The 24,730-nt window shown below is 47.2% G+C and overlaps 1 protein-coding gene across 1 annotated transcript; it reads right to left on the bottom strand.

The window, feature by feature from the left end:
* Positions 1-405: 405 nt before the first annotated feature.
* On the bottom strand, positions 406-16,958 carry LOC142303017 (olfactory receptor 1500-like). Its single transcript, XM_075344118.1, has 3 exons — positions 16,795-16,958; positions 16,473-16,696; positions 406-1,397 (listed from the first exon to the last, which is right to left on the bottom strand). The coding sequence occupies exons 1-3, from the start codon at positions 16,956-16,958 to the stop codon at positions 406-408; spliced, it is 1,380 nt and encodes a 459-aa protein (XP_075200233.1).
* Positions 16,959-24,730: the final 7,772 nt, after the last annotated feature.

Raw genomic sequence — 24,730 nt, 5'->3', positions numbered from 1 at the left:
ACTGTATTTCCTGATTGTGAAATATACAAACAAATGAATATTCTGATTGTTGGAAAAACAGGGGATTTTGCTTGGGGGGGAGGGAGATTGGTTTGCATACCCGCAGAATTTATTTGTTGTTCTATCAATTTAAAATGCTAATAAAAAAATGATCTGATTTAAAAAAAGGCACAAATTAAAGGTCCAGTCTCGCATGCAAAAGGGTCAGTAGAACAGTCGATGTGAACTCCCTTACAAACTTGTCCTGCAAAAAATAAACCATCATACAGTTATGGCAACAAAACATAAACATTTCTAAAGTAAAAATGCCATAATCGTGAAGTGCCATGATAAAAAGAAGAGTAAAGGAAGACTGGACTGAGGGCAAGGAGCAGCAGGGGTCCGCAGATCTTCCATTTATTTCCATTACTTTACAGATTGAATAAATTCGATAAAAGTCATGTATCTGTTGATTAGTTTTTGTAGAGATTTTTTGATTTCCTTATTCCTCAGACTGTATATAATGGGATTAAAAAATGGAGTAACTACAGTGTACATTAGTGAAAGGAGTTTGCTAATAGTCAATGTTTGTCCTCCCATCGAGAAAACATAAACACTTAGAAGAGTACAGTAGAATATGGAGACCACAGTGAGGTGGGAGCTACAGGTAGAGAAGACTTTCTGTCTACTGATTCGAGACTGACATCGCAGGATAGTCACAATAATGTTAATATACGAGATTATTATAATTGTGGTGGGGATGACGAGTGTAGGAAAACTCAGTATATAGATCTCTAACTCTATAGTGTAAGTATCAGAACAGGAAAGTTGTAGTAAAGGAACGGTATCACAGAAAAAATGGTCAATGATATTTCGACCACAAAATGTAAGCATCGATATTGTTAAGGTTACAATGAGAGAACAAGAAAAACTGAGGAACCAGGAAATTACGGACAGCTTCACACAATGGTCACTAGTCATGATAGAAGTGTAATGGAAAGGGTTACAGATGGCCACATATCTGTCGTAAGACATCACCGTGAGGAGAAAACATTCAGATGCTTCCATTGCACCAAAAAAGTAAAACTGGGTAAAGCAGTAAATAAAAGTAATGGTCGCCCCATTATTCAGTAGGATATGTAGAGTGTTGGGGACAATATCTGTAGTCAACAAGATGTCACTGATGGAGAGTTGTGTGAGAAAGAAGTACATTGGAGAGTGGAGCGATCGGCTGGTGGACACCAGGGTGATGATCAGGAGGTTCCCACATAGTGTGCAACAGTAAATCACCAGGAGAAGACAGAAGAGAAGAATTACTAAATATTCGCTGCTTTGAAATCCAACAAGGAAAAACTCTATGACTGAAGTCAGATTGTTCTGCAAAACAAAAGCAAAAAAAAGTGGTAAATAGTTTTTATCTTTTTAGTTGACCTAGATAATTAAATACCAAGATGGAGCCCGATTGGAAAGCTTTTTGATCCCAGAAGACAGGATTCTTCATGGACTTCTTCCAGCATGATACATGAACTTCAAAAGATGGCTTGAAACAAACAACTGCTCTCCACTATTACTGAGTGAGTGTGCTTGTCAGTGCTCAAAACTCGATCGAGGATCAGGTGCTCAAGTACACTCAGTGCTCGGCTAAATATCGCGCATGCTCAGATGTGTCATTTGTGAAAGATTTGACACAACGGGCCAGCTCCTTTCAGTAAATGATGGGAGTTAAAGCCATTTGCAGTCTCTGAATGGCTTTCACTTGGGGTAAAATACGTATTTTGATGTAGTGTGTCCAAAAAACAAACAAATCCTCCTTTCTTCCACTTGGAAGACCTCTACATAGACAATCCCAGTTACGGACTTGTAGATCACTCTTACTGTCCAGGCTTTGTTTTAGACTAGAGATGAGCGAACCGGTCGCGGTTCGGCTCGAGGTTGGTTCGCCGAACGGACCTCCCGTTCGAGTTCGGTTCGTCGAACGTTCGACGAACCGAACTCGAACTGCATAGGAAACAATGGCAGGCAATCACAAACACAGAAAAACACCTAGAAAACACCCTCAAAGGTGTCCTAAAGGTGACAAACAACTCAAACACATTGGAAAGTGACAAGGACATATACTCATGCGAAAACAAAACAGCTGGACAAGGAAAAAGAGGAGGACACACAGATATAGGCATGGCACGCCCTTCTAAAATCATGTAAAACACCGCAAGGTGACTCCAAGCGGAGTCTCCATTTTTTCCAAAAATTGGGCCACACACACACCCACCCCTTCAGTGGCAGCAGTTGTGCCCCAGTTGTACACTTCACAGCTACATTTGCATCAAGCACATTCAAAAATACGCCATTCTTATCCATCCCCAGGATGACACCGGGGTAGGTAGCAAAGTCTTTGCTGACCCATGACTTGTTCATCTTGGCTTCTTTTAAAAACAATGTAAGCAAGGGTTACTCCAAGCGGAGTCTCCCTTTTTTCCAAAAATTGGGCCACACAGACACCCACCCCATCAGTGGCAGCACTTGGGCCCTAGTTGCAAACAGGATGTTTTGATTTGCATCAAGCACATTCAAAAATACGCCATTCTTATCCGTCCCCAGGATGACACCGGGGTAGGTAGCAAAGTCTTTCCTGATCCCAGCTCTGTTCATCTTGGCTTCTTTTAAAAACACATCAAGCAAGGGTTACTCCAAGCGGAGTCTCCCTTTTTTTCCAAAAATTGGGCCACACAGACACCCACCCCATCAGTGGCAGCACTTGGGCCCTAGTTGCAAACAGGATGTTTTGATTTGCATCAAGCACATTCAAAAATACGCCATTCTTATCCGTCCCCAGGATGACACAGGGGTAGGTAGCAAAGTCTTTCCTGATCCCAGCTCTGTTCATCTTGGCTTCTTTTAAAAACACATCAAGCAAGGGTTACTCCAAGCGGAGTCTCCCTTTTTTTCCAAAAATTGGGCCACACAGACACCCACCCCATCAGTGGCAGCACTTGGGCCCTAGTTGCAAACAGGATGTTTTGATTTGCATCAATCACATTCAAAAATACCCCATAATTAACCGTCCCCAGGATGACACCGGGGTAGGTAGCAAAGTCTTTGCTGACCCATGACTTGTTCATCTTGGCTTCTTTTAAAAACAATGTAAGCAAGGGTTACTCCAAGCGGAGTCTCCCTTTTTTCCAAAAATTGGGCCACACAGACACCCACCCCATCAGTGGCAGCAGTTGTGCCCTAGTTGCAAACAGGATGTTTTGATTTGCATCAAGCACATTCCAAATCCACAAGCATTTACTCTCCCCAGGATGACACAGGGGTAGTAAATTCCTTCTGGATCCATGACTTGTTCATTTTGATGAACGTCAGTCTGTCCACATTGTCACTGGACAGACGCGTGCGCTTATCTGTCAGCACACACCCAGCAGCACTGAATACACGTTCAGAGACAACGCTGGCAGCTGGACACGACAAAATCTCCAAGGCGTAACTGGAGAGCTCTGGCCATTTTTCTATGTTTGAAGCCCAAAAGGAGCAAGGCTCCAGTTGCACAGTCATGGCATCGATGTTCATTTGGAGATACTCCTGTATCATCCTCTCCAGCCGTTGAGTATGTGTCAGACTTGTTGTCTCTGGTGGCCTTGCAAAAGAGGGTCTAAAAAAATTATGAAAAGATTCCATAAAAAATTGCTGTTACCGGCACCAGATACGGTCCTACTGGTACGGGTAGACTGGTGAAGATGACGAGACCGTCCCATGTTTGTCAAGTTACAACTGGGAGATTCCCTCCCTGCACCTGCACGGTTGTTTGGTGGAAAAGCCGAGCTAAGATCGAGTAACAGCTTCTGCTGATACTCCTGCATACGTGCGTCCCTTTCTATGGCTGGAATTATGTCACAAAATTTGGACTTGTACCGGGGATCTAATAGTGTGGCAATCCAGTAGTCATCATCACTTCTAATTTTGACAATACGACTGTCATGTTGGAGGTAGTGCAACAAAAAGGCACTCATGTGTCTTGCGCAGCCATGCGGACCAAGTCCACGCTGTGTTTGTGGCATAGAGGTGCTACCCGTTCTTTCTTCCTCTGACATCTCCCCCCAACCTCTTTCAACTGAAATTTGACCAAGGTCTCCCTCATCCGCTGAGTCTTCCATGTCCATGGACAGTTCGTCCTCCATTTCTTCATGTTCTCCTGAACCTTGCTCAACATTTCGCCTGCTACTATGCGCCCTTGTCGATCCCTGTTCCCCATGGTCCCATGCCTGCTGCGTTGGTGATGATGAACGTCTGGACCTTGGTGATGTTGTTGTCCCTTGCACATATGAATCCTCCTGTAGTTCCTCCCCTTCATGTTGTCCCACCCCCTGACTCCGAATAGTGTTTAGCGTGTGCTCCAGCATGTAAATGACTGGAATCGTCATGCTGATAATGGCATTGTCAGAGCTAAACATATTCGTCGCCATGTCGAAACTGTGCAGAAGGGTGCATAGGTCCTTGATCTGAGACCACTCCATCAGGGTGATCTGCCCCACCTCTGCATCTCGTTGGCCCAGGCTATACGTCATGACGTATTGCACCAGGGCTCTGCGGTGCTGCCACAGTCGCTGTAACATGTGGAGAGTTGAATTCCAGCGTGTCGCCACATCGCATTTCAGGCGATGAACCGGCAGGCCGAAAGACTTCTGTAGCGATGCAAGTCGCTCAGCTGCGGCGCTTGAACGCCGGAAGTGAGCAGACAGTTTTCGTGCCCTGTTCAGAAGGCCATCTAGGCCGGGATAGTGTGTTAAAAATTGCTGCACGACAAGGTTCAACACGTGAGCCATACAAGGTACGTGTGTCACCTTGCCCAGGCGAAGGGCCGCACCCAGGTTTGCAGCATTGTCGCACACGGCCTTACCAGGCTGCAGGTTGAGTGGAGACAACCATTTATTAAACTCGGACCGCAGAGCTGACCACAACTCCTCAGCTGTGTGACTCTTATTACCAAGACATGTCAAGCTAAAGACCGCCTGATGCCGTTGCGCTCGGCTGCCAGCATAGTAATGAGGCGTGCGTGATTCCTTCTGCGCAGTGAGAACGCTGGTGGCCTGACCAGGCAGGCTTGGGGCGGAGGTGGAGGACCCAGATGAGGTGGAGGATGCAGAAGCTGTGGCGGAACTTGGACAGACAGAGGATTGACACACAAGTCGTGGGGACGGCAAGACTTGTGCAGCAGAGCCTTCACCATCTATCACCATAGTTACCCAGTGCCCAGTCAGCGACATGTAACGTCCCTGTCCATGCTTACTGGTCCAAGTATCGGTGGTGAAATGCACCCGTTCACACACAGAGTTTCTCAAGGAAGCGGTGATGTTGTGTGCGACATGCTGGTGTAGCGCGGGCACACCTTTCTTAGAGAAGTAGTGGCGACTAGGCATCTGGTACTGGGGCACAGCGACAGACATAAGGTCTCTAAAATCCTGTGTGTCCACTAGGCGGAAAGGCAGCATTTCGGTAGCCAACAGCTTACAGAGGGATAGAGTCAACCTCTTAGCTTTGTCATGGGTCGGAGGAAGTGGCCTTTTATTTGACCACATCTGAGGGACAGAGATCTGGCTGCTGTGTGTAGACGGTGTTGAGTAGGGTGTCCCTGGAAAAATGCAGGTTTGTGAGGAAAGTGCAGGCGGAGACATGATGTTGCCTTCATCCAACGTTGGTGCTATCGATGTCTGAGAGAGCTGTACACACTCACTTGTTTCCCCTTCCAAACCAACTGACGACCTTACAAGCAAACTGCCTGTTGCGGTTACAGTGGTGGAAGTTTTGCGTGGAAAAACAGGTGTGACAGCTGTCCCCACAGTCCTAGAAGATGAAGAGCGCGCGGATGCACTGGAAGGGGCGGGCGGTGGATGGTTCGCTCCGCTAGCCGGCATTGCAGCACGGTGAGCTTCCCACCGGGACTTATGATATTTATTCATGTGACGATTCATGGAAGAAGTTGTCAAACTGCTGAGGTTTTGACCTCTACTAACAGAATCATGACAAATGTTACATATCACATGATTTGGGCGATCTTTTTCGATGTGAAAAAAGGCCCAGGCTAGGCAAGGCTTAGAGGCCATGCGACCTGTTGATCCACCCCGAATAATGCTCATAGGCAGAGTGGTGGCTGAGGATGCAGTTGTAGACGTGCTACCAGTGCTCCGACTCTGTCCAGGAAGGCGCAAGGTAACTTCGTCGTCGGTTGCATCCTCCTCCACCGCCTCTGTTGACCTCCTCGAGTGCCTGACTGGGGGTTGACAGTAGGTGGGATCTAGAACGTCATCATCAATTGTTGTGTTTGCACTCCCCTCCCCCTCAGACCGAGCCTCTTCTTGCCCTGACCGAATATTTAAGTTGTCATCCCAATCGGGTATCTGCGTCTCATCTTCATCAGTATGTTCCTCATTGTCTATAACCACAGGTGTTACAGTTTGTGACAAAGGGTCAACATTATGCTCAGAAACTTGGTCCTCACGGCCTGAATCTGAGTCACAAAGGTTCTGGGCATCACTGCAGACCATTTCCTGTTCTGTACTCACTGTAGCTTGGGAGCAGACCTCTGATTCCCAGGCTATAGTGTGACTGAACAGCTCTGCAGACTCAGCCATCTCAGTTCCACCATACTGTGCAGGGCTGATGGAGACTTCAGAGCTGGGAGAAATCAAGTGTGATTGGGATGACAACTCAGAGGAATGGTGTTTTTTGGATGCGGTACTTGAAGTGGCTGAGAGGGCACTTGTTGGACCACTTGAGATCCATTCAAGCATTTTCCTTTTTTGCCCATCATCTACCTTTGTTCCTCTTGTTCGTGTCCGTAAAAAAGGGAGCACATCGGATTGTCCACAATAAGTAGTAGACATCTTACTTTTGCTAGTAGATGGTCTATCTTCAGCAGATGATAATGGAGCTTTGCCACCTTCCCCACTGACAAAACATTTTTTGCCTTTCCACCACGCCTCTTCCCCTTTCCACCAGCATCTGTCATTTTGCCACTCATGTTGATTGCGACAAGATTGTGGACTGAAAATGTGGTAGTAAAAATTGAGAGGTGGTGAAGATTGCAGTGGTGGTCTAGCTTTATTAACAGCAGAATAATAAAGAATAAATATCCCTGACAATGTAACTTAGTTATAATTTGTTGGAGTGTGCAACGCAGGCAGACGTGCTGCAAATGTCTTGGCACTAGTGGGACTATAGCAAAGTCCAATAGCCACGTATAGGATGCCACTAGGTACACTGAGTGTGTGCTAGTATAATGGCTTCGTTATAATTAGTTGGAGTGTGCAACGCAGGCAGATGCGCTCTGCAAATGTCTTGGCACTAGTGGGACTATAGCAAAGTCCAATAGCCACGTATAGGATGCCACTAGGTACACTGAGTGTTTGCTAGTATAATGGCTTCGTTATAATTAGTTGGAGTGTGCAACGCAGGCAGATGCGCTCTGCAAATGTCTTGGCACTAGTGGGACTATAAAAAAAGTCCAATAGCCACGTATAGGATGCCACTAGGTACACTGAGTGTTTGCTAGTATAATGGCTTCGTTTTAATTAGTTGGAGTGTGCAACGCAGGCAGATGCGCTCTGCAAATGTCTTGGCACTAGTGGGACTATAGCAAAGTCCAATAGCCACGTATAGGATGCCACTAGGTACACTGAGTGTTTGCTAGTATAATGGCTTCGTTATAATTTGTTGTAGTGTGCAACGCAGGCAGATGCGCTCTGCAAATGTCTTGGCACTAGTGGGACTATAGCAAAGTCCAATAGCCACGTATAGGATGCCACTAGGTACACTGAGTGTGTGCTAGTATAATGGCTTCGTTATAATTAGTTGGAGTGTGCAACGCAGGCAGATGCGCTCTGCAAATGTCTTGGCACTAGTGGGACTATAGCAAAGTCCAATAGCCACGTATAGGATGCCACTAGGTACACTGAGTGTGTGCTAGTATAATGGCTTCGTTATAATTAGTTGGAGTGTGCAACGCAGGCAGATGCGCTCTGCAAATGTCTTGGCACTAGTGGGACTATAGCAAAGTCCAATATCCACGTATAGGATGCCACTAGGTACACTGAGTGTGTGCTAGTATAATGGCTTCGTTATAATTAGTTGGAGTGTGCAACGCAGGCAGATGCGCTCTGCAAATGTCTTGGCACTAGTGGGACTATAGCAAAGTCCAATAGCCACGTATAGGATGCCCATAGGTACACTGAGTGTTTGCTAGTATAATGGCTTCGTTATAATTTGTTGTAGTGTGCAACGCAGGCAGATGCGCTCTGCAAATGTCTTGGCACTAGTGGGACTATAGCAAAGTCCAATAGCCACGTATAGGATGCCACTAGGTACACTGAGTGTGTGCTAGTATAATGGCTTCGTTATAATTAGTTGGAGTGTGCAACGCAGGCAGATGCGCTCTGCAAATGTCTTGGCACTAGTGGGACTATAGCAAAGTCCAATAGCCACGTATAGGATGCCACTAGGTACACTGAGTGTTTGCTAGTATAATGGCTTCGTTATAATTTGTTGTAGTGTGCAACGCAGGCAGATGCGCTCTGCAAATGTCTTGGCACTAGTGGGACTATAGCAAAGTCCAATAGCCAAGTATAGGATGCCACTAGGTACACTGAGTGTTTGCTAGTATAATGGCTTCGTTATAATTTGTTGTAGTGTGCAACGCAGGCAGATGCGCTCTGCAAATGTCTTGGCACTAGTGGGACTATAGCAAAGTCCAATAGCCACGTATAGGATGCCACTAGGTACACTGAGTGTGTGCTAGTATAATGGCTTCGTTATAATTAGTTGGAGTGTGCAACGCAGGCAGATGCGCTCTGCAAATGTCTTGGCACTAGTGGGACTATAGCAAAGTCCAATAGCCACGTATAGGATGCCACTAGGTACACTGAGTGTTTGCTAGTATAATGGCTTCGTTATAATTTGTTGTAGTGTGCAACGCAGGCAGATGCGCTCTGCAAATGTCTTGGCACTAGTGGGACTATAGCAAAGTCCAATAGCCACGTATAGGATGCCACTAGTGTGTGCTAGTATAATGGCTTCGTTATAATTAGTTGGAGTGTGCAACGCAGGCAGATGCGCTCTGCAAATGTCTTGGCACTAGTGGGACTATAGCAAAGTCCAATAGCCACGTATAGGATGCCACTAGGTACACTGTGTGTTTGCTAGTATAATGGCTGAGTTTAAAAAACTTGGAGTGTGCAATGCAGGCAGATGTGCTCTGCTAATGTCTTTGCACTAGTGGGACTATAGCAAAGTCCAATAGCCACGTATAGGATGCCACTAGGTACACTGAGTGTGTGCTAGTATAATGGCTTCGTTATAATTAGTTGGAGTGTGCAACGCAGGCAGATGCGCTCTGCAAATGTCTTGGCACTAGTGGGACTATAGCAAAGTCCAATAGCCACGTATAGGATGCCACTAGGTACAGAGTGTTTGCTAGTATAATGGCTGAGTTTAAAAAACTTGGAGTGTGCAATGCAGGCAGATGTGCTCTGCTAATGTCTTTGCACTAGTGGGACTATAGCAAAGTCCAATAGCCACAGATAGGATGCCACTAGGTACACTGAGTGTTTGCTAGTATAATGGCTTAGTTTAAAAAACTTGGAGTGTGCAATGCAGGCAGATGTGCTCTGCAAATGTCTTTGCACTAGTGGGACTATAGCAAAGTCCAATAGCCACGTATAGGATGCCACTAGGTACACTGAGTGTTTGCTAGTATAATGGCTTAGTTATAATGAGTTGGAGTGTGCAGAGGACAGGAGGGTACAGTGCCAGGATTTTGGGGCTCTGGGTAGAGGAATGGAAGCCTGCCTTTCTATTCCCTCCTAATGGTGAAATGCAGGGAGGAAATCCCTGACCTGGGCTACACAGACGCTGTTGCTGTTTGCAGGACCTGTCACCTATGGCTCTCTGACCCTGCCGGTTTGAGCCCTTAAAAGGACTGCTATAACGTGCTCTCCCTATGCTGTCTAACGCTGTGTATGCAGCGCATACAGCTGTATCGGCGATAGGACAAAGGACGGAACTGCGACACTGATGTCTGACACCAAAGACGCAGAAGGCAGATAATGGCGATCGTGAAGAAAATGTCCGGTTTTATAATGCAGGGACATGTGACATGCAGATCCTATCACACATGCCGTTGCTTCTCTGCCTCAAAGTCCACTTAGCTGTGTGTGTGTCTGTGATTGGCTGACATGCTGGCCCGCCCCACAAGACGCGCGCGCTTAGGGAAGGAAGACAAGAAAAAAAAAAAAAAAAATGGCGATCGCCATTATAGAAACAGCAGTGATCTGAAGGCGCTGTTCACGCACACTATACACTGAAATGTGATAATAGTTTGATTCACAGAGTGACTTACACTATTACAGCAGAAACCAAGCTAAGATTTAGCTGTTTTTTGGCTGCTAGAACCGTTCTCGAACGTTTCTAGAACTATCGAGCTTTTGCAAAAAGCTCGAGTTCTAGTTCGATCTAGAACATGCCCCAAAATCACTCGAGCCTAGAACTGGAGAACCACGAACCACGAACCGCGCTCAACTCTAGTTATGAGGTCGTGGGACAAACTGTAGATTTTATTCGTAGAGGTCAAGTGATCGACTAAAGGCTACTTTACACACTGCGATATCGGTCCCGATATCGCTAGTGTGGGTACCCGCCCCCATCTGTTGCGCGACACGGGCAAATCGCTGCCCGTGCCGCACAACATCGCCCAGAGCCGTCACACATACTTACCTGTCCGGCGACGTCGCTGTGACCGGCAAACCTCCTCCATTCTAAGGGGGCGGTCCGTGCGGCGTCACGGCGATGTCACTGAAGTGTCACTGAACCGCCGCCCAATAGCAGCGGAGGGGCGGAGATGAGCGGGACGTAACATCCCGCCCACCTCCTTCCTTCTGCAAAGCAGTCGGGAGGCAGGTAAGGAGAGCTTCCTCGTTCCTGCGGTGTCACACATAGCGATGTTTGCTGCCGCAGGAACGAGGAACAACTTTTTTACTGCTGCAGTACCGATTTTTAAGAATGGACCACCATGTCGCCGATTGGCGATTTTGCACGTTTTTGCAACGATGCAAAATTGCTTATCGGTGTCACACGCAACGGCATCGCTAATGCGGCCGGATGTGCGTCACAAATTCCGTGACCCCAACGACTCCGCATTAGCGATGTCGCAGCGTGTAAAGCCCCCTTAAGATGTCCCTAATACAAATCTGCAATTAAAATTTGCATCATCTCTAGAATTTATTTTTGTTCATCGTGTTTGTTAAAATGAGTGACTAGATGGTGCAAAATCCATATCAAATGCCCCATCCCAGATGTCTCCGATCACTCACCTCAGATGTTTTCATGCTCCTCTTTTAGTTGTACAATATTTGTTGTTCTCCTAATATTAATCTATGAAGGAAAAAAGTTCAGTATACAAATATAAAGCACAGCATCATGATTGGAAATTGTGGAATCCACAGATCTGTAAAAGTTAAATACAATAGCAATAAATCAGCAAAATAGACTGTCAATGTATATATAACCAGACGACAATGTCTATGGAGAAAATGAAATCTTTAGAGACTTTTGTTCCCATTGTCTCAAGAGAGAAAAATAATGAATTAATAATAAAGTATAAAAATAAAACTGATGGTAAATAGAGATGCAATACTCAGGACAATTTAGTAAATGAGATGGAAAAATGAGAGTTAAAATCCTCAGCTAAGTGTAATATGGAGTTTTGCTATAAGTAATTGTGAATGTAATCCCGTTAGGGGCTCGCGCACATGGTCATATTTTTGGTTGGAGTTCGATCCAATAAAGCATCAGATCACACTTTGATCAATGTTATTTAATGGAGCAGGGAAAAAGTCTGATTTATATGCAAGAAAAAAATCGTAGCATGTTCAAGTTGCATCTGATTATCGGATCACACTCCTCCATGCAAGTCCATGAGTGTTTTAAAAAAAAATCTAACAACACTTGTATGAGATCTGAGTGTGATCCGATTTTCAATCATTTACACAATGTAGAAGATAGAACTTTTTTCTTTCTATCTTCTTCGATTTCTAGAAAATGAGATCAGACTGTGATCACACTCTGATCAGAGAGTGATTGTCATGTGTATAGGGACAGACTCAGGGCTAGCTTTGCCATCTGGGGGCTGGTATTCTCAGGCTGGGGAGACCCACGTTATTGTGAGCCCTCTAGACTAAAAATAACAGCCAGCAGCAGCCCGGAATTCATTAGATCCATTAGATGTTACAGTCCTGGCACTTTACCGGCTCCTCCTGTTGCCCGGGTTCAGTGGCAATCGGGGTAATAAGGGAGTTATGGCAGCCCATAGCTGACACTAAGTACCTAGATAAATCATGGCAAGCATCTATGAGACACCCCCCATCATTAATCTGAAAGTAAAAGTAAATAAAAAAAACACCCAAAAAATCCTTTATTTGAAATTAAAGACAAAGAATCACCCTCTTTCACTACTGTATTAACACCTCATACACCTCTGCAGGTCCGACGTAATTCACACGAGATCCCACGATGGTCCTGGATCTTCTACATCCAAACCTGAAGAAATCAAAAACATGTCCGATCTCTTCAGGTTCCTGAAAACACTGACAAGAAGGACCTGGCTGGCAGCAGTGATGTCACTCAGTTCATCGGAGGTCATACCCGGGTTCCCATGGTATAACCTCTGGTGACCTGAACCACTCTAGCGTAAAGTTTGTGGCCGTGTACCACTCCCTACCAGGCCTTCAACACTGACAAAGCCATGCGGGGCAGCCTACATCTCCATGCTGGCAGTGCTACTGTTAAAGTTCTGGTGGGGAGCGGGACACGGCCCTGAACTTTAACATTGACAATGCCATTAGGGGAGTTCAAGGCAACACTCACCTCCATGACTGCACTGTCATTGTTAAAGTGTTGGAGGGGAGCAGGACACGGCCATGCAATTTAACAGTGTCAGTACCGGCATGGAGGTGCGTGCTTCCCCGCACTACCTGGATGGCATTGTCAGTGTTGAAGGGCTGGTGGGGAGTGGGACACGGGCCCGGAATTAAACACTGACAATGCTGCCCGGGGAATGTAGGGCAGCCCGCACCGGCATCTCCATGCCAGCACTGTCGCTGTTAAAGTGCTGACAGGGAGCATGACACTGTCCTGCACTTTAAGCCAGAGTGCTTCAGGTTACCAGAGGTCATACCGTGGGAACCTGGGTATGACATACCATGCACTGAGAGACATCACTGCTGCCAACTGGATCTTTCTTGTCAGTCTTTCCCGGAGCCTGGAGATATTGAACATGTTTTTGGTCACTCCAGGCTCGGATTTAGCAGAGCCAGGAACGTCGTGGCACCTCGTGTGGATTATGTCAGTGTTTTGGGGTAATAAAGTTGTGAAAGAGGGTGGCTTTGTATTTTATTCCAAATAAAGGATTTTTCTTGATGTATGTGTATTTCTTTTTACTTATAGGATTAGTGATAGGGGGGTCTCATAGAAGACCCCTTCTTATCACTAATTATAGGCTTGATGACAGCTGTGCACTGTTATTAACCCCTCATTACTCCGATTGCCACTGTATCCGGGCAAACAGGATGAGCCATGTAATGTCCCGGGAATGTCGGATTGAATGGATGCGGCAATTCCGGGTGGTTGCTGGCTGATATTTTTAGGCTCAGGGGCTCCACATAACGTGGGCCTCTCCAGCCTGAGAATACCAGACCTCAGCTGTGGGGCTTTATCTTGGCTGGGTATCAAAATTGGGGGGAGGTGCACGCCTTTTTTTTAAATGATTTACTTATTTTACTGTATGATATAGACCCGCCGACCAGCAGCTGTGATTGCAGTCAGACAGCTGTCTCTCAGCATGGCGGCGCATCTAACGGCAACCAATCAAAGATGGGGAAGCAGTGAATGTGTATGAGCCTAATGAGCTGGTAGGAAACAAGAATGAGAGGCAGTGGGAGCAGTGTGACTGCTGCGCCATGCTAGTTATCGGTGAGTATGAAGTGCTTGGAGAGATACACTGGCAACGTAATGTGTACAGAATGGCAGCGGAAGGGCTTTTATAGACCTTATGAGGTTGTGCGGCCAGCCAATCACAGTAATGCCACAACCAAGATGGCTGCGGCATTACTATGAATGGTTAAGAAGCCCAGCATGTTTAGTGGTTGCAAATCAGGCACCAAACCTGCTGGGTGGGACATCCAAATATAGCGAGGTGAATACACCATTACTTGCTATATAACGAGTATCCCGAATACCGCACTATCCTCCGAATAGTGACAAATACATTCGCTCATCAATAGTCATAACTTATTTTTATTCACTATATTTTCCTTAATTTGTGCTATGTACAAACTGTATGGAATATGTGCAGAGCTTGTTGCAATATTTTTTTACTTATTTCCTACTAAAAATTACTGAAACTTCAAGGTTATTTAACCTTCAAAATGTGCTCTGTGCACCCCCAATGCACTGGTACTTCACCTCCTTGTTCTCTGCTACACAAAAATGTAACTACCGGGGATCAGAAGGTGAATATTACAGATTAGCGTCCAGGTAAAATTCAAATGTTCATGTTTTCTGGGATTTTACCTTGAAATTAGTTTTGCTATGAAGTTATTCTCTGTAAGATTAATGTCCTGAACATGATGTGGGTCTCTTCACACTGCAGAGCATAAAGAAAGATGTAAAAAATACAAAACCCTTATATTCACCTTACCTGATGAATGCTGGCCCAATGTTCCCTCTAAGCTGCTGTGTCCCACCATGAACAGGCACTAAACCTAAGTGTGATTCTCTATCGACCTTCAGGGCCTGTGACTAAATCATGGCCAGGTTTTCACTCTATGCCTGGACTTCCACATGCATGTAGTCCTTGCGGTATACGCAGGAATCTTCACGTTTTTTTATGCAGCACCCCACAGGGCAGGTGGTTAACCTACTCATTGTCGGGCCATTTTGGGTCGGGTCAGGCGATGTCACAGGTAATTTATGAAGGAATCCAGCTCACCCATGTCTGACCTCACCACGTCTCAGACTCGGATCCGGCCCTGCCCTGGCCGCAGCAACGAAGAATAAAGGAAACGATCCAGCTGAGTGACCAGGTGATTTATTCAGTGCAATTCAGACATGGCATAGTCGTGGTTAACGCGTTTCTGGCTTAACACCCTTAATCATAACCACGGGTAGCCTTGCCTTGTTCCGTTGCTTCGAGGCGTGCAGTAAAAGGAAGGGAAACAGGGTAATTGGGGAACGTTTGTTGTGACGCCACCTGTGGTATGCGGCCAGGGAGTAGCCACTGCTGCAGGGTTCCTTTCTGGGGCTGGTGGTAGTGCAGCTCTCCCCACAGGCGGAACAGGCTCTGGAGGATGGTGGGGGTTGTAGTGGTGCAATGGGTTGCAGGGCTGTGATGCCGACAGAAATTGGACGACACAAGTTGGTAGATTCTTCTTTACCTTTACTGGTCATGTATTATGGTCCAGATTTACAGTGGTCTGGTCAGCCCAGAAGCAGCATGGATCTCTCCTTGCCTGGTGGGTTGGAGGCCTTCCTTAATGCGCTCTTGGTGGGAGCAGCTGTGGCCTGGAGCAGCACAGCGTCCCTTTCTCTCTCTTTACTTGAAGATGACTGTCCCCTGTGACGGGCTGCACAAACCGGTTATGGGACCCGCTTATGTTACTGCAATCACGGGTTCTGTATCGCTGCTGCATCTTGGAACTAAGGTGGGCCTGGAAGCGTAGAATCTCTTGCTATCCGGGTTTTGCTACTGGCCCGTTAGCACCCAGTAACCGAGAACCCCGGTGTCCTGTCCTAGCACTCAGTCCTGGAAAGCTAACACAGAGGCTCTCAAACAGCAACTGCTCTTTCTCCTCACTCAACACTGTTATGCCTCACTTCCTGCCTCTTCACTCTAACCCTTCCCACAGGTCAGCATGTACAGAGAGGCTGCCTTCAAAACAGGTTATGAGCTTCCCTGGCCTGGAGTAGGAGATGTTGCTGACAACGAGAGGTCCCCACACTGCCTCCAAGCATAGCATTGATTCCGGTGAGGAGAACAATGCCACTGTGGCTCCCGTGACCACTGGGGTGCCACATTCTCCCTTGGTTAAAATCAGTACCCCTGGACTGAGAGACCAAAAAGAGAATAATACAATACATTACAAATAATACAACTTTCCAGTGACAAAGTATATACATAAATCATTTTACATAGTTTCAATTATACATTGGTTTCCCGTAACTCTCGATATCGAACCGGTTTTTGACCCTGAGTGCTTCACTGCAACCTACGTAAGATGGACTTTGATTCCTCTATACCTGGCACATTCGTTGACCCATCCTGGCTGCTTATGGCCATATTGCATGGGGCCCCAGGGCTCTCTGATGGGACAGGTGGACAGGTACTACTCCCTAGACTCACCGTGGGCATGACAGATTCGCCGTGGAAAGGAGGGAGGTTCCCAGACTCCTACACTGCTGCGACATCTTCCTCACCTGGCAATAATTCTCGGGCTTTTCGTGAGTTTCTGCTAGTGTGCGTGGGATCACTTGGGTGAAGGTAAGGCACGGGACTGCAATGGCTTGATTCACTTGCATCCAGGTGTTAGGGAATGCTCCAAGAACAGTTTGAATCGTCTCTTCTTCCAGTTCTGGGGCCTGGGGATGTCTTGGACTGTCTTCCTTATTTTTCAGCTGACTGGGACACGCCTTTATAAGGTCCCATATTTGCTGATTAGGCACACCTTAGGGTTGTCAAAGGCTGCCAGTAGGACAATGTACGGTTCGGCCTCTTACTGGTCATCTAACTTGTGTCCTATTCGCTTTCTTTTTAAAACCTGCTCTCCGGGTGCAAGGGGAATAGCTGGGGCAGTTTGGTTGTATTCCTCTCCTGCCTCAACCTTGCTGGGGACAAACTTCGTTCTACACATTCTTGGACTTGGTGGTAATGCTTCTGTCATTCTGAGTTCCAGTCAGCCTCCGGGTGAGCTGCCTCGGATACCAGGACTCCCATTTCCAAATCAATGGGCAACCTGCCAGGTCTTGCCCGCATAAGGTAGGCGGGGGTGCAGTTGGTGGACTTCACCGGGTTTTGATTATACATATCTATCAAGTCAAGATGCTTCTCCGGCCACAGGCTTCTGTCTTCCAGGGGTAGAGTCTTCAACATGTCCAGCACCACCTGGTTCATTTTCTCGCACAGCCCATTGCCCTGGGGATGATACGGGGTTGTCCTAATCTTCTTGCAGCCATACAGGTGGCAGAACTCCTGGAACACTTTGGCTTCAAAAGCTGGGCCTCGGTCAGTAAGCACACTCACGGGATAACCATGGGGCTGACAGAAGTACTCCTGGAACACATTGGCTGCAGTTCTGGCCATCTGGTCTTTCACAGGGACCACTACCAGGAAACAGGAGTAATGGTCTATGATGGTAAGGGCATAGACTTAACCGGATTGTCTCAGAGCCAGCGTTACATGATCCAGGGCCGCCAGTTCAAGCGGTTGCCTTGTGATGATTTGCTGCAGAGGGGCTCTTTGACTCTCTTGATCTCTTCATCTTAAGCTGCAAGGACCACAGTCTCGGCATCAGTTCTCAATTATTTGATGCATACCAATGCAGAAGAAGCGGGTGCGAAGCAGGGCCTCCAACTTTTTACACCCGAAATGCCCGGCCCCATCATGGTAGGCTTCTAGAACCATCTGGACATCCTTCCGTGGAACTATCCTCTGCCACACCGGGTCATTAGTTCGAGGGTCGCAGTGGCTACTACATAGCGTTTTTCGACTGATGAACCGTTTCCCTTTCTCCTTCCACAGTTGTTGCACTTCCTGGGGAGCATTTGGACCCGGGGACGAATCGGCTTGGGTTACCAGTTCTTTGACCAGCCAGATGGCCGGGTCGCTCTCCTGGGCTTCCTCCTATTTATGGTGGACAATGGGTTGAGGGACGCCGTGTGCTCCACCACAGGCCGCTTCTCCACCTGGTGTGAACATTGTGAGGCACAGTAGCGATAGAAAGCTGGCATTTCCACTTCCACTAGCTCGACTAAGTCTTCATCAGCTTCTGGAAGGCGAAGCATCCGGGATAGGGCATTAGCATTTGCGTTCATCCGGCCCGCCCGGTACTTGAATGTGAAGTTATAGTTGGAAAGCCGTGCCATCCATCTCTGCTCCAATGCACCAAGTTTCGCTATCTACAGATGGGTCAGCAGGTTGTTGTCGGTGTATATGGTAAATTTTTCCAAAGCCAGGTAGTGTTTGAAGCGTTCGGTAACTGCCCAGACCACAGCAAGGAACTCTAGCTTGAAGGAGCTGTAATTCTCAAGATTCCACTCAGTAGGTCTCAACTTTCTGCTAGCATAGGCTATCACCTTCTCCTTGACCCCTTGAACCTGGGACAGCACGGGTCCCAGTCCCACATTACTAGCATCGGCATAGAGGATGTAAGGCTGCCTGTAGTCTGGGTAGGCCAGGATCTCTTCTCCGGTAAGAGCCCGCTTCAACTGAATAAAGGGCTCTTCGTGTTGGTCAGGCCACTTGAATGGAGGTCCCCGGTTCTTGGCTCGGCCCAACAGGAGGTCGTGAAGAGGCGACGCCATGTTGGTGAACCCACTGATGAATCTTTGGCTCACCAGGCCAAGGAACTGTCATACTTATTTTATGGTAGTCGGTCGGGGCCAGTCTTTGATAGCAGTAACTTTCTCTGGGTCAGGGGCCACTGTTGTGAATGTCATCCGAGTGGGTGCTGGTGTGGAGCTCCCTCTGGTGGCCAGGAATTGTATTGACGCTAAATCTGAATCTGTGACTCAATCAGGTGATGGAATAATTAGGAATCCAGGAAGTCCTATTGCAGATCAGCCTAGTGTATTTAGGAGAGAAAATTCCGCCTGGAAGCCGCCGGTGATGAGTGTTTCCTGCTGCTTCTGAAGATGGCTGGGAGTTTTTCCTTCAGTTTCTCCCACTTATTCTGTGCCTGAATCTACTCCAGAAAAGTTAACTAGTTTCTCTGTTTAATTGCTGGAATTACAATTATGGGTGTTTCTGCTTATTCCATTTTGTTTTGTGTTTGGTTTCTTGTATGTGAGAATCTGTCTCTCTGCTTTTGTGAGCAGGGCAGTTCCTCCTGCAAGAAAGGGACCTTTCTGGCTTTGGATTATTTGCACTTTAGAATATTGTTTGTTCTGTGATTTTGGTTTTTTTCCCATTATATCGGCAGTTCTGTTTAAAGTGTCAGGCACAAGAGTACCTGATATAGTGGGGGAGAGACCGTGTGGTCTAAGGGTTTTTTCTATCAGGAGTTTGGTATTTTTTGCAGGGTTTTTTGCTTGCCGCAATCAGTTATCTTTCCTGTCCTATTGTATCTAGTAAGTCGGGCCCTACCTTTCCTAATCTATATATTCTGTGTATTGTGTTTTCTTACATCACCGTCGTTGCATGTGGGGGGCTTGCTATTTCTTTGGGGACTGCTCTGAAGGAAGTTAGGATTCCTCATTTCTATCTTCAAGGTTTAGCAAGTTTCTCTGGCAGTGACGAGGTGTCTAGGTATGTTAGGAACATCCCACTGCTACTTTTAGTGATGTCCGATAGATAGGGAATTGCGGTCAGCTTAGTTTCCAACTACTCTTCTCGTTTATTTTTTCATGATTAATGGGATTTTTTGTGATCGTCCACAGTTACCAGTTAATAACAAGCCACACCTTCAGCAGTCACCATGTGTCCCAGGCATGTACTTTTGGCTTCAACAGGTGGCATTTAGAAGGCTTCACCTTTAGGCCGAACTCAGGCAGGGCCTCAAACACTTCAGCCAGGTGCTGCAGATGATCTTCATATGTTTCCGAGTACACAATGACATCATCCAGGTATAGGAGGACGGTCTCAAAATTCTAATGCCCCAGGCAACACTCCATCAGTCTCTGAAACGTTCTCGGTGCATTACAGAGTCTAAATGGCATGCAGTTGAATTCGCAGAGGCCCATGGGTGTTGTGAATGCAGTCTTTTCTTTATCTTCTTCTGCCACGGGAACCTGCCAATACCCACTGGTGAGATCTAGAGTAAAGAAATAGTTAACAGATTTCAGGGCAACCAAGGATTCTTCTATTCTAGGTAGCGGGTATGCATCTTTATGCGTGATACGATTAACCTGTCTGTAATTGACACACATCCTCATCGTACTATCTTTCTTTTTCACCAGGTCTAATGGTGCAGCCCAGGGGCTACAGATGTCCATAATTTCTCCAGCCACTTTCATTTCCCTCAACATTTCTTTGTCTCCAGTTGGTAGTGAGCCGGGGGTACGGGGCGGTATCTCTCTTTAATGAGAGGATGATTACTGGTTGGGATCTGGTGCAGAACTCCCTCTACCTGCCCAAAGTTTAAAGGATTTTTACTGCAGACCCGTTCATATTCCCGTACTACCCGGTGATCCCCTTGTTTTTGGTGGGGAGGGGTAGTGTTAGTACCAACATGTAACTGCTGGCACCAATTTCCAGAGAACCCTCGTCACTGTTTTCCTCTACTGGAGCGAATGGAGTCAGGGGCCCAGCTGCTTCAATGGCACTGTTGTTAACGGTGAGCAACTTGGCTACGGTGACGTACCAGGGCAATTTTACTTCCTCTTCCCTGCAATTCAAAATTCGAAACGGGCACCCCTGGTGAACGTCCACAACTCTCTTCCCCCGTGGCTGTCAGGATGTCGGGCCTATCTTGTGAATACGCAGGTTTCACGAGAGCCTGATAGTCTAGTCCCTGGAAGCCTATTGCTGCCCGACACCAAATCATCATTTCACTCCTTGGGGTATCCACAATGAGGAAGGAATCACTCACCTAGACACTACCAATTTCCCCCCCGACCTGCTTAATCTGTTGTTTCTGCATCAAGGCACTTATCTCTTTCTGCAGTTCTCACTGTTGCCCGATACTGTCCGTCTCGGCTACCTGCTCCAATAGAACGATCACTTCAGAAAAACAATTCTCTATCACATTAGTGCTGATAGTCATCATCGAGGTACGGGTACACAGGTCAATGTCCACAACTATTATACCCTGTGACTTCATTTCCACCCGCCCAACTTTGATAATCACTTCTTTATAGCCCACCTGTGGCAAAGGCTGGCCATTACTGGCTATTATTGACAAGTCCATATCGGGGCCACGAGTCAGGTCAGAATAGGCCCAATACCTTTTGTAAAATACATAACGTATCGTCATCACCTGGAACCCAGTGTCCAGAAGGGCGTTCATCGGGATTCAATTTAGCACATCTACAACTGAATCCTCAGCCACCACTCTGCCTCTGAGCACTAGTCGGGGGGGCTCAGCAGGTCGCATGCCCTCTAGGCCTTGCCTAGCCTGGTCCTTTTTTGACATAGCAAAAGATCGCCCAAATTATGTGATCTGTAAAATTTGTCGTGATTCTGTTAGTAGAGGGCAAAACCTCAGCAGTTTGACAATTTCTTCCATGAATCGTCACATGAATAAATATCATATGTCCCAGTGGGAAGCTCACCGTGCTGCAATGCGGCCTAGCGGAGCAAACCATCCACCGCCTGCCCCTTCCAGTGCATCCGCTCGCTCTTCATCTTCTAGGACTGTGGGGACAGCTGTCACACCTGGTTTTCCACGCACAACTTCCACCACTGTAACCGCAACAGGCAGTTTGCTTGGTAGGTCGTCAGTTGGTTTGGAAGGGGAATCAAGTGCGTGTGTACAGCTCTCTCAGACATCGATAGCACCAACATTGGATGAAGGCAACATCATGTCTACGCCTGCACTTTCCTCACAAAGCTGCATTTTTCCAGGGACACCCTACTCAACACCGTCTACACACAGCAGCCAGATCTCTGTCCCTCAGATGTGGACAAATAAAAGGCCATTTCCTGCGACCCATGACAAAGCTAAGAGGTTGACTTTATCCCTCTGTAAGCTCTTGGCTACCGAAATGCTGCCTTTCCGCCTGGTGGACACATAGGATTTTAGAGACCTTATGTCTGTCGCTGTGCCCCAGTACCAGATGCCCAGTCGCCACTACTTCTCTAAGAAAGGTGTGCCCGCGCTACACCAGCATGTCGCACACAACATCACCGCTTCCTTGAGAAACTTTGTGTGTCAACGGGTGCATTTCACCACCGATACTTGGACCAGTAAGCATGGACAGGGACGTTACATGTCGCTGACTGGACACTGGTTAACTATGGTGATAGATGGTGAAGGGTCTGCTGCACAAGTCTTGCCGTCCCCACGACTTGTGTGTCAATCCTCTGTCTGTCCAAGTTCCGCCACTGCTTCTGCCTCCTCCACCTCATCTGGGTCCTCCACCTCCGCCCCAAGCCTGCCTGGTCAGGCCACTAGTGTTCTCACTGCGCAGAAGGAATCACGCACCCCTCATTACTATGCTGGCAGCAGAGCGCAACGGCATCAGGCGGTCTTTAGCTTGATATGTCTTGGAAATAGGAGTCACACAGCGACTGAGTTGTGGGCAGCTCTGGAGACTGAGTTTAATAAATGGTCGTCTCCACTCAACCTGCAGCCTGGTAAGGCCGTGTGCGATAATGCTGCAAACCTGGGTGCAGCCCTTCGCGTGGGCAAGGTGACACACGTGCCTTGTGTGGCTCACGTGTTGAACCTTGTTGTCCAGCAATTTTTAACACACTTTCCCGGCCTAGATTGCCTTCTGACCAGGGCATGAAAACTGTCTGCTCACTTCCGCCGTTCAACCGCCGCAGCTGAGCGACTTGCATCGCTCCAGAAGTCTTTCGGCCTGCCGGTTCATCGCCTGAAATGCGATGTGCCGACATGCTGGAATTCGACTCTCCACATCTTACAGCGACTATGGCAGCACCGCCGAGCCCTGGTGCAAAACGTCATGACGTATAGCCTGGGCCAACGAGATGCAGAGGTGGGGCAGATCACCCTGATGGAGTGGTCTCAGATCAAGGACCTATGCACCCTTCTGCACAGTTTCGACATGGCGATGAATATGTTTAGCGCTGACAATGCCATTATCAGCATGACAATTCCAGTCACTTACATGCTGGATCACACGCTAAACACTATTCGGAGTCAGGGGGTGGGACAACAGGAAGGGGAGGAACTACAGGAGGATTCATATGCGCAAGACACAACAACATCACCAAGGTCCAGACGTTCATCATCACCAACGCGGCAGGCATGGGACCAGGGGGGACAGGGATCAACAAGGGGGCATGGTAGCAGGCGAAATGTTGAGGAAGGTGCAGGAGAACATGAAGAAATGGAGGACGAACTGTCCATGGACATGGAAGACTCAGCGGATGAGGGAGACCTTGGTCAAATTTCAGTTGAAAGAGGTTGGGGGGAGATGTCAGAGGCAGAAAGAACGGTTAGCACCTCTATGCCACAAACACAGCGTGGACTTGGTCCGCATGGCTGTGCAAGACACATGAGCGCCTTCTTGCTGCACTACCTTCAACATGACCCTTGTATTGTCAAAATTAGAAGTGATGATGACTACTGGCTTGCCACACTATTAGATCCCTGGCACAAGTCCAAATTTTGTGACATAATTCCAGCCATAGAAAGGGACGCACGTATGCAGGAGTATCAGCAGAAGCTGATACTCGATCTTAGCTTGGCTTTTCCACCAAACAACCGTGGTGCAGGGAGTGATTCTACCAGTTGTAACTTGACAAACATGGGACGGTCTCGTGATCTTCAACAGTCTACCCGTACCAGTAGGACTGTATCTGGTGCTGGTAACAGCAATTTTATTGAATCTTTTCAGAATTTTTTTAGACCGTCCTTTGCAAGGCCACCAGAGACAACAAGTCTGACACATAGTCAACGGCTGGAGAGGATGATACAGGAGTATCTCCAAATGAACATCGATGCCATGACTTTGCAAATGGAGCCTTGCTCATTTTGGGCTTCAAATCTTGAAAAATGGCTAGATCTCTCCACTTACGCCTTGGAGATTTTGTCGTGTCCAGCTGCCAGCGTTGTCTCTGAACGTGTCTTCAGTGCTGCTGGGTGTGTGCTGACAGATAAGCGCACGCATCTGTCCAGTAACAATGTGGACAGACTAACGTTCATCAAAATTAACAAGTCATGGATCCACAAGGATTTTACTACCCCTGTGTCATCCTGGGGAGAGTAAATGCTTGTGGATTTGGAATGTACTTGATGCAAATCAAAACATCCTGTTTGCAACTAGGGCACAAAGGCTGCCACTGATGGGGTGTCTGTGTGGCCCAATTTTTTGAAAAAAAGGGATACTCCGCTTGGAGTAACCCTTGTTTACATTGTTTTTAAAAATGAACCAAGATGCACAGCGCTGGGATCAGGAAAGACTTTGCTACCTACCCCGGGGTCATCCTGGGGATGGTTAAGTATGGCGTATTTTTCAATGTGCTTGATGCAAATCTATCTGTGAAGTGTACAACTGGGGCACAAGTGCTGCCACTGATGGGGTGTCTGTGTGGCCCAATTTTTGGAAAAAAGGGAGACTCCGCTTGGAGTAACCCTTGCTTGCTGTGTTTTTTAAAAGGAGCCAAGATGAACAAGTCATAGTTCAGCAAAGACTTAGCTACTTACCCCGGTGTCTTCCTGGGGACGGTTAAGAATGGCGTATTTTTGAATGTGCTTGATGTAAATCTAGCTGTGAAGTGTACAACTGGGGCACAACTGCTGCCACTGAATGGGTGGGTGTGTGTGGGGCCCAATTTTTGGAAAAAAGGGAGACTCCGCTTGGAGTAACC

The sequence above is a fragment of the Anomaloglossus baeobatrachus genome, chromosome 4 (assembly GCF_048569485.1).
Source record: "Anomaloglossus baeobatrachus isolate aAnoBae1 chromosome 4, aAnoBae1.hap1, whole genome shotgun sequence".
NCBI classification, from domain to species: Eukaryota; Metazoa; Chordata; class Amphibia; order Anura; family Aromobatidae; genus Anomaloglossus; species Anomaloglossus baeobatrachus.
The sequence above is the reverse complement of the archived record's forward strand: the minus strand, read 5'-3'. Positions and strand labels throughout refer to the sequence as shown.